Source organism: Ooceraea biroi, chromosome 8, assembly GCF_003672135.1.
Source record: "Ooceraea biroi isolate clonal line C1 chromosome 8, Obir_v5.4, whole genome shotgun sequence".
NCBI lineage: Eukaryota > Metazoa > Arthropoda > Insecta > Hymenoptera > Formicidae > Ooceraea > Ooceraea biroi.
The window spans coordinates 5,539,947-5,558,144 of NC_039513.1; the positions used below are offsets into that span (position 1 = coordinate 5,539,947).

The 18,198-nt window shown below is 43.1% G+C and overlaps 1 protein-coding gene across 3 annotated transcripts in view; it reads left to right on the forward strand.

Annotated features, from left to right (window-relative positions):
• The window catches only part of LOC105279739, a 242,150-nt gene that overhangs the window by 198,735 nt on the left and 25,217 nt on the right, over positions 1-18,198 (forward strand). For all 3 annotated transcript variants that reach the window (XM_026971817.1, XM_026971818.1, XM_011339725.3), the window contains 4 exons: positions 5,874-5,941; positions 6,369-6,629; positions 8,315-8,536; positions 12,330-12,570. In XM_026971817.1, the coding sequence (XP_026827618.1) occupies positions 5,874-5,941; positions 6,369-6,629; positions 8,315-8,536; positions 12,330-12,570 (792 nt within the window). The remainder of the gene's footprint in view (positions 1-5,873; positions 5,942-6,368; positions 6,630-8,314; positions 8,537-12,329; positions 12,571-18,198) is intronic.

Sequence of the window (18,198 nt, forward strand, 5' to 3'; positions counted from 1 at the left end):
TAAAAAAGAACTTCACGAAGTTAACACGCCTTTTTTAGAATAGGATTATTATAATAAGATATAAGATATAAGATATATAAATATATCATCTGCACGAGAACAAATTACGTTACACACAAGTATTTTTTTGACATTTACGTTACACCAGAGATTATACATTTTATTACGCGATTAATGAAACGGACATTCATCTCACACTTTGATTTTTAAGAACAATTTCCTTGTTATTACATTACGGTTGTTTCAGCGGCAGATTTCCGCGCGCGCGGAGATACCTCCTCAGAAATTTTCTTCGATAGCACGTGCATTTATTCTCGCAGCATCGCGCCGTCTCGTGTTATCAGCGCTGATAAACCCACCGCAGTACGCCCGATGCGTGACGCTACCAGCTCGCTTAAAATTTAATTCGAGCTCAAAGCCTTGGCTTTATGTCAGTTCGGCGGCCGTGATTGGTTGGCACCTAAGTTTAAGCTCACGGCTTTAGTTTCATCCCGAACAGCAAGGGGTGTATGTAGGTGCGCGCGCGCCCTTATACGCGGGCATTTAAAGCGGGCTGCGCGTCGCGCGTACAGTAAACCGGGTCATCCCGTCGATGCTCGTAATCTGCCTCACACTATAAATTTACGTACACTCACATGATTGTTCAAAATAATGTTGTTTTCGCGTGCACGAGCGTGTCGTTCGAATCCGACAGGAATACGAGCGTTCGCTCGTATAAGATTTGTTAAAGCACAGCGTCGCGTTACGTTTGGTTGCGATAATAATACTAGGCAATGTTGAATCGCGATGCGCCAGTTTGCGCATTGTATTTGCGCGCTAAATATGTCGGTCCAACAAACTCGGCACTTCACGGGATAAGCATCGACAGTCGTAAATTGACGAATCGCCCCCAATTCGAAGATTAAATTCAGGTGATAGGAATACTCGAAATTTTCACCCTTTCATAGCATCAGCCAACGAGCGATTACAGGGTGTAGCAATGTAGGCCGCTCGTGTTACGCATAGGGAAGCAATAGAATCACGTTCTTTACTTATTTCACCGATTTAGCTCATATTAAAAATATATGTAATTTTCCCAGCGTAAAAATAACGACTATAGTCGGCGTTTGGAGCAAAAGAGTTAAATTACATGCTGATGTAACAACACATGTGATTAAATTATGTTTGCAATAGCAGATTTGATGACGGCCATCGAACCGCAACTATCGCGGAGGTATATCGTATGCGGCGATGGGAATTACCGGCGCAAGGACGAGAGATAATACGACCGCTAGATAATGTACTGCGTGAAAATTACGTGGTATCCGGTTAACGCCGGCGTAACCCATTTAAAAGATCTCATTGCAGATACCGCGGGGTGATAATGTATGAACAGATTGCTTTTGTTTTGCGCGCGGTTCATTTTCGCTATTGCGCTTTCGTCTTACCGCGAAGAATCACTTCGCGGTGTTTATGCACTGCTGGTACATCCATTCCGCTTCGTATTTCTATTGTCTTCTATTGTGTTACTAACTTTACCTCCGTTTTGTAGCGCTGTGTATCGAATACGCATGCAAGATACGGGAAAGTACCTAAAGTCATGAACTTTAGGAATCTCGGAGCATACATTTGTGCAAACTGCAACTATAGAAATATTGTGGTGTATAATTATCATAAAATTAAAGATATACGTGAAAGAAATAGAATAACGCGTCGAATCTGTCGAATTAATCAGAGTATATAATGATAATTAATAAGATATTAATTATATTAATTAAGAAGAGTACTTAACTTATAATTATCGAATATATGTTGATATAGTACATTCATATAATTTATACTTAATTTTATCGATTCACATTTATTTATATATATTAATTGAACTAAACAGACGCGAATTAAAATAAATTTGAAGACTGCAGGTTTGCAGCATGGAACAAGTGATTTTCGGGAAATCGAACGTTCATTTTAAATCGTTGTTGCAAGCAGACTCGCATGGTCGAGGGACTCGTTTCCAGGGTTGGTTTGGTTTTCCACTTCTGCGGACAATTTGTGGATAATGGTCGTAACAGCACGGTTAAAAAGTTCGCCACACTCGACCGGGACACCGCGGCCGAACGATAATTTATGAAAGCGTCACTTTCGACCTCGGTCCACTCACGTACGCGTCGCGACGCTCTCTTCACCTCCTCTCTCTCTCTCTCTCTCTCTCTCTTTCTCTCTCATGGGCATCGTTAGCGCAGACCACGGAGGACCATGCCACGTATTTACGCACTAGAGAAATCAATAAACCATGTCCCGGGAAACGGGAAACGGGTTTAGGTGAGCGAGACGGTGTCAGACGCCATTCGAGACAGACAGACAGAGAGAGAGAAAGAGAGAGAGAGAGAGAGAGAGAGAGAGAGAACGGAAGGGTAAAACTGAGGGTAGCGCGCACCCTTCGCACGCTATCCCGCTATTAGACAATGCAAACAGTATCGTTGCCGTGCGATCGGCAATCTGGATCTCGGTACCGTGTATTTGCGGCCGCAAAAACGTCTTCGCTGCATTTTTATCGTCATTGTCTTTTGTGTAACGATGCATCAAGATATTTCGTTTCTGTGAACCGTTTTCTTCAAGTCGTTCTCGAATTGTCCCGCGCATCTTCCCCGAGTATTCTCTCTTTGCTTTTACCAGAAAGAAATTTACGTGCAAGTTTGAGCTGGAGCACGGTTCCCGCGCGTTTTCGTCTCTACAGAATAATGAGATAAAAAATTACTTGCCGTTATCGTGCTGCAATGTTCACGGCTCGCGATGTAATCCGATGTGAACGAAACCGAATAGCACGTGGATTACGCTTCACAGACGATTATGCAAGATATCAAAAATGGAATATTACAGCGAAATATCCGTCGAATTTGTATTCTGAAATATTCGTCAGCGGATGCAAGCTAGCGATCGGATTAGGAGGACACGAGCGAAGCGTGATTCGACGAGCGGATTATGCGGGAACGTTACACAAAACAATTCGCGTGCACGCAAACAAAAAGTCTACGTGTAAATTAATATAATCGAGATACATTCATAATGCGTGATGCAAGGTAACGATAAAATCCAATAGATTATTGGGCGCCAGTCGAAATTTTCCTATTCGCGAATCGCGTAATACGCGCACAAGATCAATTTCGAATTTGAAATCGTCGTTTAATTCCCCAATACTTCCCGCGCTAATAATTTATTAATAACTCACACGTGATGAAAGAATCACGATGGATTGGATATACAAACGTAGGTATTATATATTCAGCGAAATGACAGGAAGAACGAGAACAATCACCCCCATGATCCCTCGTCTCGTCTGGGCCCTCGTGGTCTTGTCTCGTTTCGCGTTATTAGTGCGAAGTTCATCGAGCGATGAAGCATCAGAATTGTCGAGGGTCGGTGAAGGGTGACTTTAACGGCGGCTCTCTCGTTAAAATGCGAATACTCGACTTAACGTAAACCGATTCGGCTTAAGTAAATACGTCCGGCAGGAAACGAGCGGCGTGACCGATCAAGCGGAGGAATCAAGACGGTTTACGGTGAGCGATACGTACGTACGATATATGTGTGTGCTCATTAACACACACGTTAACTTGACTTGTACGCGACTTGTTCGGGAAAGTATGTATATTTGTTACATTAATGATTACCGTTTGCATATTTAACGTGGAATGCGTTGATAATTAAATGTGGATTAAAATTCTGAGAGAGAAGAAGTCGAATAATTCTCAACGAGTAGCAAGAAGTGCGGACATCTCAGGCCAAAGAAAATTCTCATCGCTACGTGAGCAGTGACGGTATAAGATCGCTGCTGTAAAAACAGCTCATCAAAGAAAGAGAAACTCGTGGCGCAGGTGGAACAGCGCGGTTAAGCACGTTTGAGTATTTGGAAAGAAAGCAGAAAGACGATGTATTATACGCGTCTTTGAGAGTCGCGGCACCGTAGCAGAGGACGAAATTTATAATTACGCGGAAACGCGACGCGGTCGATCACTTCGCGCGCGAGAAGAGGCCGCAAAAGTTGTTAAAAGGGAGGAACAGAGCAAAAGTTGTTAAAACGGCCAAGAACCTGAAGTGAAGAGCGAGCGAAACGATTCTCCGCCGGGACGAGTCCCATCGACGCAAAAGCGTCCCGCTTCTCAGACAAAGGGACATCCAACGTCCGCGTTCAGCCGTGACCCGGCCGCGTTTCCAGGTCGCCAGTACCCATTGTGGTCCGTCCCGCATCGTGGATAGTCGAATGCGATCAACGCGGGGCAACGTCCGGCCAGAACCATTTTCGGAGACGCGCGAAGCTTTCGATGGCGCGCAAACTCTCTCTCTCAACTTTGCGGATCACGGCAAGCGCGAGTTCGCGCGAAACGTTTGCGCGTGCTCGCCACCAGTACGGAGATTGCTTCGTTCACTCGAAACTATTTAAAACTCGCGAACTAGCAACTTTAACTGAAATCGCCACTCTTTTATCGCAAAACGGATCGGGTTCATCGAACGTTAATGGAGCGAACGCGACGTCGAGGCACGCGTGCAACGGACATTTGTGCTATGAGCCAAGAGACAAATGTAGATAATAGTGAAAGATAAGGAGAGACAGCAGAAAGAGAAAGAGAAAGAGCGAGAGAGAAAGGAGGGTGTAGGGAAGTCCAACGAATAGTATCGCGTAACTACTTAAAACTTTCGGAGCTTGTCTTGTGTCCTTACTAGTTGGCACCTTGCTTACTCAGCTCGGGTCTGCAACTTACCATCTCCCGCAGCTTCTCCGCTGCTTCCCGCTTTCCTCGCGTTCTCGGCCCGCCCTTTTACCTCCCTCTCGGTGGCTTAAGTCGAAGTTTACCTTTGTTCCCGGCTGTCAGTCCGATATAGTTTCCGGCTACTATCGCTGCCGGTGCATCTGCTACTATGCACACCGTCGGGGGAGCGTCGGGTTGTAACGATATTAATCCGCTTTAACGGCGCATTCTGAAAAGGACTGATAATCGGCGAAATCGTCGGATTCGGTGCCGTGCAGATGCGATGGCGAAATTCGCGAGCGCGGCCGCCATGGCGCCGCTGCGCGACAGAAATTACTTCGATATTTGGTTTGTAAATTTACGCGATATTCAAATAGGCGGACCCGCGATGGTTCATACCTTTTTCCAGAGTGGAAATCAACGTAAATATAGTCAACGATGAGGAACGGCGGCGGGCGTGAGCGCGACCTCGCACAATTTGTATTTGAAACGCAAGTCGATCGAAGTTATCACGTTGAATAAATTCTTTTCTGCTTCCCCGTTTTTTTGTAATTTTAATTTAATTTTCGAAATGAGTTCTCTTTTCTCGTGTAGACAGTCGTATTATATAAATCTCATCCAATACCTGTCCGACGAGATTTGCCGCGCATCCACAGTGGTAATTTTATAACTGTAATGTATAATAAATCATTCATTTTCGTGAAAATCATTGAAACAGCGTAAAGAAATCTCCTTGTAATTTTTTCAAATATTTGAATGTTGTTATTCGATGAACAGCGAGGTTTCTTCCAGAACGCGTTTTCAATAGATGGATTTATTTAATAAAAGAACGGCTTGTGGATCAAATACGCTGCTGCGATATACATACGCCAGATTTCATTATTGCTGATTTTAATTCGTAAATGGCGTGAATGGATGATGTTTATACGATGCATCGGGAATAAAACATTTTGGACGAACGATGTCTCGCGCGAAAATATAAAACCGAAAAATTGTATATGTAGTAATCTGTAATCCTTTAAACAAAAACTATATGAACGCTATACACAAAAATACATGTATATACGAAACTCTGTATACGAAATCTATGTGTTTTATCGAGTAACACGAAACATTATAAATCGTTTTTTTCCGTTTGCGTTTCAGGAAGGATAAATGCTACCGGTGCATCGTGATGCACGCGCAACATGCCAATGTGCTGCAATACAAAGAAAGTAAGATATGAAAATCATTAATCAGCTTTCGAAACGAAAATCTGTTCATACCTTCAAGAAGATGATTAGCGCAGCTTCTTAATCTGGAGCGTCATAAAAACTTACGATTCGCTTAATCTCATTATAATCTTTGCGTCCTCTTTGTTCCTGTAAAATATCATCTTACATTATTTCACTGTTTCTCCTTTTGCATTTTCTTATTTAATTGCATTCCGCATTATTCCGTAAGTAAAAATTTCTAGAATGGAACAGAAATCCCTATCTATTTTCATCCACGTGTCTCTCTTTGTCTCGTCTCGTGATTGCTGTCCTGCTTCGTAATTCTTTTTTCAGACTTGGCACGTGCTCAAATAATTAAAGTATCATTATTCTCATCTTTATGTTGATCAAAAAGCGTTGCAACATTACGTCTCGCTATTGTTACCAGCTTATTGCACGAACGAGTCACCGGCACCGAGTCTGCCGTCCAAATGCAGCCTGTTGACCAGCGACGCCACTCTGGTCTCTCTGTTTCGCACCGGTGCTGCGCCGCTGCCCTGTCCCATTAAGGGTCCGTTGGAGTTCACGTACAGCCAGGGCGAGGGCGAGTGCAATTCGCCGCGGTCACGGGCGGAAGCGTGCACGCAGGAATCGCGTCTGCTTCTGCGCTATCAAGCGTGCGCCAACGTTCATTCGTCTGAAAGCGTCGGTCGGTACCTACTCTCTCTGTCTCTCTTTACGATTATACTACTTATCGCATTATACACCACTAACAAACTCATACCTTGCATTAATGGAACAAATATCAACATCAGTTGCTTGCTCGGATTATTCAAGTTTCGAAAATCTGTTTCTGAAAAGGAGGTTTACTTTTTAGTGAGAATACTCAAATTCACATTTTGCGTAAATACAGTTGAGTATTCTGGAAAAAATATGATTGTTATGCAAATGATCATTCGTTTTGAACGGTAGAAATAAAAAGGAATTATAAACAGGCGGAATCAAGAACCTATAGTTATTCATGGTTGAGGGAATCAAGTATTCTGTTTTATATTCTTGTGCTAACATTACGTAAATAAATGAACGATTGTACAGATTAATCGTTTTGTGACATTTCTCTCCTACTACATTTTTTGACTGTGTCACAATACATTACGCGATAGTCAGATGCTGTGCAATACATACGAGTAAAATGATATTGTTGCACCAGGCTACATTGTGTAATATCCATTTACGCGGCAATTGTATTACACCTGTTTGCATACGCTCACAATTTGTCGAATGAATACCTGAACAATTATGAATTATGCAACATGCCAGTTCAATCACCACCTAGTGACATTTTGTTATTGGGCCATAATTAATTCGTATCGCTGGAGTCTATAATTATAAAGCGGAGTGTCTGATATACATATATTCATATATCGATTGCGTAGTGCGTCGTGTGAGTGTCGTATCAAAATTTCAATTCGTAGTCTTACTATCATCGAGCTTCCTTTCATTTCCATTTTTACGAATTTTGCGATTACCTAGATCGTTTGAAATTTCTCACGATTTTTTAACATGTTTGTCAAGGAAATTACACAGTAAAACTTCCGGGAGGCAGTCTCAACTGTCGCGGGCGGTAAATATAATACTATAGCGGCTTCAATTATCACGGTCGAGATCGATCAAATTACGCGCGAGATAATAAGTGTTCCGTCGTCCTGTCGTCGCGCCGATAAGCGCACCGAGCGTAAAAAGGAATTATATAACGGGCTCTCCCGCGGTGACGTTAACATCCGGTTTGACATTAATTAACACGACGCGCAAGGCCTGTAACGGTCAATAAAGCTCGCGGCTGCGGAATGAATGATTAATGGCCTTGTCAATTATCATTTGTTGCCGGGCTTGTCCAAACGATTTTGTGCAATTATCATCGGCCCGTGGCCGATCGCCTGTATCTCCCCCGCGCGCGCACGCGCGCGAATAAATAGATACCGCATATTGCACACATGCGTTTCGGCCGCATGTGATGGTATAATGTGTTTTCATGAACATTCATATATATCGTTTACTGTCGTTTATAACTTCTGCAGATAGCTTTGTCCGGGCACAATAGTAATAAACTTCTATTTACGGCTCTGTTACTAATAGGCTCATATAGGCAAAATCACGACCAAATTTTCATTCGCTTTGATACATCACGGCGGATGCATGTGCGTGTACGTATGTGTACGTCCCGTCAACTGGTACTTTAACGTATTACAGTTTGCGTTCTCCGTCCAACAAATATATCCGCTATCAACTTCGTCGGGTCGCGAGAGCCGGTGTATCTTGATAAAATAAAAACAAAAAATAACGGTTATTATTGGATACACGCCAATTTGCAGTTGTAACGGTTTGTTTTTCTAGACGTAGAATTGGAGTGTCTGGCTCATTGGAGGGAGGGCAGCACAAATTACATGGTCGCGCGTTTGCACAGCGATCGTAAAACAAACGACGAGGAGAGCTACAGATGCTTTATTTACACAAATCCGTCGAACAACACGTGGAACCTCGCGCAGAGCTCGGATGCCGCCTGCAACGGATTGATCAGCGTCACCGAAGCCGCCAGGACGTTCAAGATGACGCTAAGTGAGTCCCTTTACTTCGTCTCTTACTCTCGATCTCTTCGAGAACAGCGCGAAAAATCCAGATAATAAAATCTCTTTCAAGAAAGCGTATAATACGACAGGTTGGAATCTTCTATAAATTTCGCGCGCTCCATGCAGAAGAATTTACTACTTTGATGCTGCTCGGATATATTAATGTAATTCGTAAAAACTCAGTTTAATCGAATAATAACTCGAATAATAACGAATAATAAAAATTAACAATACATGAGTGATGATTGCAATAGTTTAAGGATATACCATACGTATAATGTAAGAAAAACAACAATTAAAACATTATCACAGATATACGCTCGAAATTAGCTGGTCAGTTTAATAATAAATATTAAGAGATATTGGTTTATATGTATAAATATTAACTTAATACCTCAAACTGAAAAATTCTTTCAATTTATTCTCACTAAAAAACAATATTGAAACATCGCCGATCGTTTGGTACGTCGCGCAAAGTCCGGCGCTGCGCTTCGACGCCGCCATCGCGACACGGAGGATCGGATTCACGATGAAAATTCTGCGAAGGCTATTAATCGATGACGACGAGGCAAACGGTGGCGGGTAGGCGCGTACGTCTCCTGGCTCGGCGGAGATCAGCATCGAAGAACGAGAGCACGTAAACTATGAGAGTGCCTGCGGACACCAGATCGGATTCTTGTCCGGCATACTATCGTGGCCCCGGCCGGTGGTCAACGTCAGGTACTTCGGGTATTCCACGGTATCGCATAGCTACACGTAGTCTTGCCGGATCGAGACGATCTTGTCACAGGATTCACGGTTAACCAAATTGAGGGCGACGTACCGGCTCTAGTTTGATCGCTCAAACGACGCGATATAGTATACGAGTCGACAGGATCAATATGACTGAGTATCTTCTTACGAAAAAACGCGAACCGATTAATCGAATGACCGTCGAGCGAGCCTCTAATTTACTCGCGTTCGCTTTTCGTCCGGCGCATAGATTCCCATACGAAGAATTTCAGATGCTTGTGTTACCATTGTTATTATCTCGCGATATTAATATCGTGAATATTGATTTATTGATCCGGGCTCCGGCGCAGATCGACATGCCGCATTATCGGGAAATGCCAAAGTTATCGCTTAATATTTCGAAATCGCGGCCACGCTACTCGAGCAAATTCAACTCGAGCGTTAAGCAGCTTAAAAATTTTTTAGCGGCGCCCTTGCCACGGCATCGTGGATGTTTCGTTAACCCCCTACCCCGGTTCCGCGTTTCCATTTAAACTTTCCAGGAGGCAGATTAGCCCCGGGATCTCGAGCTACGCCGGGCTTCCCGCCTCGAAGTGCCCGCCCGTGGACGAAGAGCGCGTTATTCGCGCTAAGGCCAGCGCGCGCAATAAATTTTATCTGGTCGATATGTAAATTCCTTTCTCCTTTTCATTCTTTCTTTTATTGCTTTCGTACACTTGCAATCAGTTGTTCGAGAGACGCATGTCGAAATGCGATGATTTTGGTCGATGGTAATTTTGGACGAGGTATCATCCAATGATGCGGCAAAACATACTCCTTTTCGACGGGGAGGTATTATTTTATTATTAAAATATTTAATCATTTTTTTACAATTTTATTTGTTATAGTAAGCTAATTTCATACATTCGTAAATTAGAAATGTTAGTTATATTTTATGTAAAACAATCGTGTTAAATATTGACGTGTATGAGGAGACCACCGCACTATTTCCACTTTAGAGGTTGTATTCTTCAAATGTATGCTTTAGAACTTGCAGTCTTCAAATAACCGCGGCTGACGCGCTGCGGAATTACAATCTTTTCGAGGTAACGCAACGGCATTACATGCGGTCTGACTGCAAAGAAAGATAAGAGGACGGCTGTAATTTACTTTGTACAAAGCATACATTTCTTCTTCCATTTCGCCGCAGGCGTGACTCATTTTAATATGCATTTTGTTATACGCCGTGTGCTCCCACGTAACAAAACTTCAACAAAGCATTAAAGATTCGCATTTCTCTCGCAATTACTTGACAATTGAAAAGATTGGCGCATAATTCTGCAACGTGATGCGACGTCTATCAGATACTTTGCCGAACAGAATGTGCTCGTGGCGCAAAATCGAGCGGTATCGAAGTGGTCTTGCACGCGATTGTTTTGTGTGAAGGTGGTAAATTTGCGAAAGCTGAAAGTTCCACAAGTTCTCTTTATCGATCGACCTAAAGCTATTTCGCTATCAATACTGTACTCACCGTGTACGTGCAAATTATCGTAAACGTGAAATTTCCTCTGGCAAAAGTCGGATACAAACTAGCTCAACTTTACCGCGAACTTTATCGCGGAAAGGTATAATAATCATAGGGGAAATATTATATCGCACGTCGCATAATGAGACAATTACGCGAATCCCGCTGTTTCTTTATCGCCGTCGCCATCGTTTAGCCTCTCTCTCCCTTATCATCGATGGCGACGTACACAATAAGCAGCGCAATTTTGGCGAGCCATACTGTTACAACGCACGCACACACCCGATTGAATTATCGATTAGCTTTTAGTCGCACGCAGGTCGCTCGCGTATGCAGTATGCACGCAGCATACTTTGTCGCTCGTGCATTTTTAACGGTCCATTAATTCACGGTGCAGGGTGATTGATAGCCGTGAGCGGTCGACCATTGACAGGATAACTGTCGTTCGACGGCGACAGAGCAGTGTCGCGCATTTACAGTAAATTATTCGCATCGACGTAACTCACAGCAGCTGACACGTGGTAACATCTGAAATTTCTTAATTACTTTCTTGTGCGCGTTTATTATGTTATATCTAGTTTGATAAACATTTGTTTAATAGCCACCTCCGTAATACGTGTACATCTTTCAACAATATAATTTTCACGTTTCAACCCTTTTCCGAGAACGATTAATATTTTATTAATAATAATGGAATAATTTCGGATCATTCTCGCAACAACGACAATGCAATGCAATGCATATGTGAATTGCGCATTGTAATACATAGCGGCGTGTGTGTTAATGAAGCTAATGAGTTGGTTAATATACATCACGTACTCGTATGACGTATGTTGCTCGTGGCCGGTATAATTATGCCAGTTGCAAATATAATGCTGTTAAAGGCGTGCTGTAATTAGTGCAGAATTCTGAATGGAGATCAACGAACGGCATTCGATTTTAATTCCTTCCTTTGACGAAGTATGCGAGAACCTGATAATGCGCGGAAAATAGCCGGCACGCCGGGAAACGAAGTTTACAACATAGGAAGAGAAGAGAGGTCAAAGTTTACTTATGCTGGATTATCTGCTCGAGGACCCCCGTGAACTTAAAGAGTCGGGAAAACGAGTTTACAGTTATATTATGCATTTCGAGTTTGAAATAACTGCGTTAGGCGCGGAGTTGCAACGCTCTAAGAGTAAAGCCGCAGTTATTTCTTGACACGTAATTACATTTGAATTTAACAGTCGTCCGAATTTACAGCGCGAAGAATTGGAGGAATTATATTGTTGGCGTCGCAGCAATAATCAACTTTGTGATTCTACTATGCCGTGCGTTGTTTCAGACTCAAAACTAGCAAAACACTTTCGTATAACAATCACCGATACGCAATTATTTCTTTTGCACTCTTTAATTTTAATCTAATAGATCCAGAAAAATGTTTCAATGAAGGAAGTTCCCGAATTGTTTTTTTACATTGGACGAGCTGTCAGGAATGCGCGCGGAATTTATGTCACGCAGGAACGTGAAGAAATCCTCTCGGCACGACCATTTTTTCGTGTTACAGAAAAGCCGTCGCAGCGTTGTACATATCCGTCCTGGCTGGTGGCTGGTAAATCGTGGGTGGCTTTGGATCGAATGGCTTCGCGGCTCTTGGCGTCGCCTTACAACCTCACGATCCTCGATCGAAACGAGACCCGTCTCGTTTGCCACTCAATTGTTCCCATCGAGGATCATCGTCATCACCACTCCACGTCGATCGATAGGGAGAACCAGAAGCAGTTCGTCGCAAAAGCGACGCGAGATTGGTAAGTTTGTTTGTACAGTTTCATTTACATCGTCAGGTATTGAAGCGTATGAATATAAGGTTGAAGGTATTGAAATAAGAGGACATAAGATAATTCAAAATAATTGTCGGGTGAAAACTGACAAAAATAGCACGAGTCTCTTAAGTAGGCTTCATTTTCTTTTTCTTTTCTTCCTATTCCGTGAGCTTTAAGAAATATTATTAAAACCTTTACATGACGCGAGGAAAAGGGTTATTTATTACCAGAAAAGGGCGATATTGGGTATCTGTATTTCGCAAAAACGGGTGTAATTATCAGAGCGGCATGTAATGCGATAATCGCAGAGTTCCGTGCACAGCCGCGTGCATGTAAATAAACGGCATGAACATGGAGAACCACCACTTTGGTCTGCGTGGCACCACCTTCCCTGGGTATACACAGGATATGCACTGGAATGTCAATATAGATGCACCCACAGGTACTCTCATTAAAGCATTCGTGCGGGCGAGTTCGCGCGACGTAACGTATCGCTTTTAATCGCTCGTGTACGGGAGGCCCGGTTCGGTTATTCGCACCCCACTGCCGCCGAGAATACGATTCACCGTTCGATACTGGGATAAAAGTGTTTATTGGAACGTGTTCGCCGAACGTATCCCCGGAAAGTGTTTTACTACTCGCCGGGACGCGCGGAAGAATCGGCCCAGAAAACACGAAGGCCGATCCGGTTTGTCTCTTTTCCCTTGCGAAGCCGAAGCGTGTCCAAACATTCGTTGTTTGCCGAGCGCAGATAGATTTCTTACCTCGTTTCCATCGCGAGGGCTACAAGGCTGACTACGAGCTCGAGAAAAGACTCTTTTGATTACAGTGAAGATCATTTCCTGAAAGCGGTTGCAGATTCGCGCAAGTTTTTCAATGGTTGCGGGTTCCTGTGCTTACTCGAATGTTTATTACATTCATTCACTTGAATAATAAGCGTCTAAATAGTATAATTAGTGCAAATTGGCGACGCATTCGATAAAATATGATTAGATTCAACGGATGTTCTTGATTCATTCATCCTGAAGAAATTCGGTCGAGTGTAACTCCTCAGCGATTAATATCCTCACTTAGAAAGGTTCCGAGAATAATGTCGCGGTACCGACGTGACAGCTGCTCGAAGAATTCCTTTACTTAGATATCACGATATTAAGATGACGCGGAGCGGAAGGCAAGCGGAAGGAGAAGAGAAAGAATTACTTTTTTTTACATTAAACGACGTCTGATCAGGCGTAAGGTCTTACTACTTGGATGGCTCGTAAATACGGCCGTTTCAATTCACATTTTAATATCCTGTAATGCTCGTCGTGTTTAAATAATTGCGTAGCAACTTAAACGATAATCGAAGCATCATACTACATCTACATCTCGCGCAGTTGAAGATCAAAGGAAGAATAGTTGAGAACATTTCGAAATTGCGAATGACATTACAAATATCACGAGGAATGATCGTGCTTCATAAATATATATCTTGTCAAGCGAAATTCAATAAGAGATTCATCATGCGTCATGGTCCTTTACGTAACGCGAGCGTTTTTTAAAAAACCGCGTATTTCTCTTACCGTTCCCCGCTTTGAGAGGATTTTTTACTCCCGTACCGACAAATGCTAACAATAAAAAGCGATGTGCCATTTCTCCCGTCCGACTTACATCTTATTCTTCAAGAGGGTGCGGGATGGGCAGAGAAAGCAGACCGACGTTCTTCATTCCATGAGGTTTTATTATCCTCTTTACAATTCTTTCAGCCTGATGCGCGGCGAATAATTACTGCGGAGGACGAAGGGCATCGACGTTAAGCGTTTACTGCTCTCGCAAGCCGTACTAACAATAAGTGCACGACACGGGAGAGACATAAAAAAAATGTAATTCCCGCGTTTCGAGCCGCGTTCGTCGTGTTCGCCGTTCGTCTGAACGTTGTTTTCATCGTTCTTCGATTTACGTTTCTTCCGGCGAACGAACGGTTCGCACCCGGGTTTTGCCCCGTCAGGAAGTTCCGCAAGAGTCGTAGACTTGCACAGTTTCATTGTCATCTTTCACCGGCTACCCGGGCTTCCGGTTGCTCGCGAAAACATTGAGGAAGACAAACGTCGATTCCGTATTCTCGACAGGTCCGCGCGAAGAAATCAACGTTACGCTCTTTTCATACATTTTTCCTATCCAAGTAAATTCGATCCGGTTTGCCTCGGCGAAGGCGACGAGATAATCAATCGTTGACATCGATCGTCAAAGTTCCTTTTTGCCGGCTTGTCTGAATTCCCGAGATCAATGCTGAATGATAAAAATTGCAGTTAATTGTCTCTGTGAATGTCACGCGCGCATACACATACACGACTGTCTGTCTCGTTATTTGAATGTTAAATGCTGTCGGGCAAAGAAATAAGCGCATGACACGACCGCTGACATTGTGCCAAGGAAATAACCCACAATCTTCCCATTCATCGACCGCTATTCGTTCTGTGCCTTGCACGAAACGATCAGCCGAGCGTACATTGCGCACGGATTCACGTGAGTGCAGACTAAAGTCTCGTAGACATTATCCTTCTAAGGTATATGTACTACAAATAAACATAGATATTGATAGACATGAATCCTAACCGATTGGTAAAACTAATAAAGATATAGATTTTTCATCTGTAACATATGGATAAATAAAATGGAATTTTGAATTATCACGCACGATGAGATCAGCTGACTACTTTTTCGCTTCGCGGCAAATTGCTCATGCAATTTTCGGATGATCTGCTCTTGACGCCGCTGAAAAATCTTGCGATGGCAGTCGTGCAAGAGAGCATCTATCATTTTTCAAGACGTCACTTGCGAATACACGCACGAATTCTCGTTTGACGTGCCGTGCTTCAGATGACGAGCGCGCGCGCGTGTGCGCCTAGAAGTGTTCACTGGTGGAATTCTCCTTATTTCGTGGAATCTTTCCCGTGCTGATCTCCTCGCACTTTAATATACCCGCGATTACGCGCCAGCTCGCGACTTTATGAGAAACGCCGTCCGGGATTCGCGTTTCTCTGCTACGCGGACGAGGAGAAGAGGGTGGTGGTCGCGAAGACGGCTGATAGGTAGCAGGAAGACGGTGGAAGGCGGGGATATTCTTTTATACCAAGGAGCAGATTTCGCGAATTCATATTTTCGTGACGGATGCGGAGAAAGAGGGGCGTGAGCGGGCTCGTCTGCGGAAAATTATGCGATCGATGAATACCGCGGATACAGCACAAGTCTTTATATTCTCTTAAGATTGGCATCTGTGATGGGACAATGTTATTGAAGATTCCTCCTTTTCACATAAGTCCACAATATTTGTTAGAAAAGTCTTTTTTTATTTTTTATTTTCGCCCGTTTCTTGGGACGTTTTTTTCTTGCTTCCATCTGAAAAATGTCTACTAATATAATCAATATACCAATAACACTGTTTCAGTACATTTTAACGTCAGTCTTATAATAATATTATTTTGCCTGTTTTATTATCTCTACATAAATACGAAATCTGCAACTTAATCGGACGTCAAGACTTTCGGTCGGCGGGAGCAATGAAAGAGGATTTACCAAAACCGTTCTTGCGGAACTTGCTTTCCTGATTTTGACGTGATCGCGATTTGCAAGGACGCCAAGTTGAAGAACGAACCTCTCAAGGACGGTAATCGCACTGACTGTTACAAGATTGAATATTTTGCACCGATACTTCACACCGACACGACGCCTGGCACCACGACACTCCTCTCGGCCGAGCGGCGAACGTTAAGCAAGGACTCGGTATTTCAATTAAGGCCGAAGCCTCGGCCCGAAGTAATTAGAGGCGAGTGGTGGTGCAAACGCGAGTGCGGGGCAAGACGATCGTGCATTAAACTGTAAATCTGAGAGCACTTATCGCGACCACGCTGGAATTGCATAGATAATCGAGGCCGGGCACAAATCTTTCCACGGAGAACCGGCTCGGGCGAACGAAATCGCGGCGAAAGCGAAAGAGAATCGCGAAAACCGTAAATTCCCAGATTGCGGACGTTACGAAATCGAAGTGTCTTTTACGGTAGTCCCCAGTAAAATTATGGGACGCGTTTAATAAAACATGATGAACCGAAGCCGACACCTGTTAAACTATTTATCAATTGCAAAATGAAACAAATCTTTATGTTGCAAAACTTGCAAAAATAAAATGATTATATCTAAAATGACACACGAATAGATTGGATGCCAAAAACAAGATTCTCGCTCTAAATCTCACGAAATCGACGATGCATCAGCCATTTAACGACCGGCGGTAGTTAGAGCGACCTATTTCCGTTTTTTTACCTTTGCCTATCCTTTTGGCAGAATGAAATCGTGCCAAAACGCCAATGTGTCTTTACGAAGCACCTGCTCGGACGATTTCAAGTAGTTCCAGTTTACTACAGCGAAAGACGTACCGTATGCGCAAATATACCTCCGTATGTACACGAGAGCAAGTTCCGTCTGTCTGTGTGTTTACATGCACCGGTAACGATTTATGTGCATCTCGAGCGGAGCGTTCGCATTGATCGCAACGATGCACCCGGGACACGCGTAATAACGAGTCGTTTCTGCAACGAGCCTCGATTCCATAAAAGAGTACGGGAGTGTAGTTGAAAAAAAATATTTTGAATACACACGTCGAAATTACGGGAAATAGCACGGGCCGCGGCAGTTGAAATTGCGAAAGAAGCTTCGAATTATCGGTACTCTGTTATTGCGTCCACATATTTTCCGTTTTTTTTTTGTTGGGAAATCACGAATTTGGCAATTAATACGCGACGCGCATTCCGATAATAATTTTGTTTTTCGTGTATACGAATACGCGCGCCGTTAGTGATATTTAAAAATATTTAATTGGCGGAGAGGTTAATGACATGTCCGCGATACGCGGCTTTATAAATTAATTACCGACAAATCTCGTGCACAGATCACGTAATTGTGAAATTGGAGATTGTTTTTTTATTTGAACCTTTTCTTCTTTTTGCCGATATTCGTAATTATATTCGCGTTTATCGATTTAACTAGGCCTCATCCGCCATTACGGCTAAGTATTTACAGATCGATTAAAGTGTCAGCCGGGCACAAGTATTCTTCGTGAACGTCGTGAAAAATGGCTTCCTGTCACGAAAGTCTCGTGTATATAATAACGACAAGGGACGATACCAACTCTGATAAATCATTGTAAATTCATATTTTTTTTCTCTCCGTTATTCCACCCTCCGTTCTACTAAAGCTGCGTCTTATGGAGGCTCGTCTGCCGCCCTGTTTCGACCTGTCTCGAATAGAGCTCGTGAAATTTATAGCCCAATCAAGTCGCACGCCGTTAGGCAATCGAAACTCTATGTATAGAGAAAAGAGGGAGATAGAGAGAAAGTTCCATTTTATCGTAATCTATATAAAATGATCTTTTACTCATTTTCGCAGCTGTTGCAAAAAGGCACAATGGGCTGACTTTATCTTCTATCTATTACAACTATTATCATTATTATCGATCGCGAAGCGAGGCTTAAATATCGATCACCGTGCGGTAATGAATGTAACATTATTATCGGAACAATCTACAAAAATCGTCGTGATATTGTGTACGATGCCCATATACTAACGCCACGCTATAAT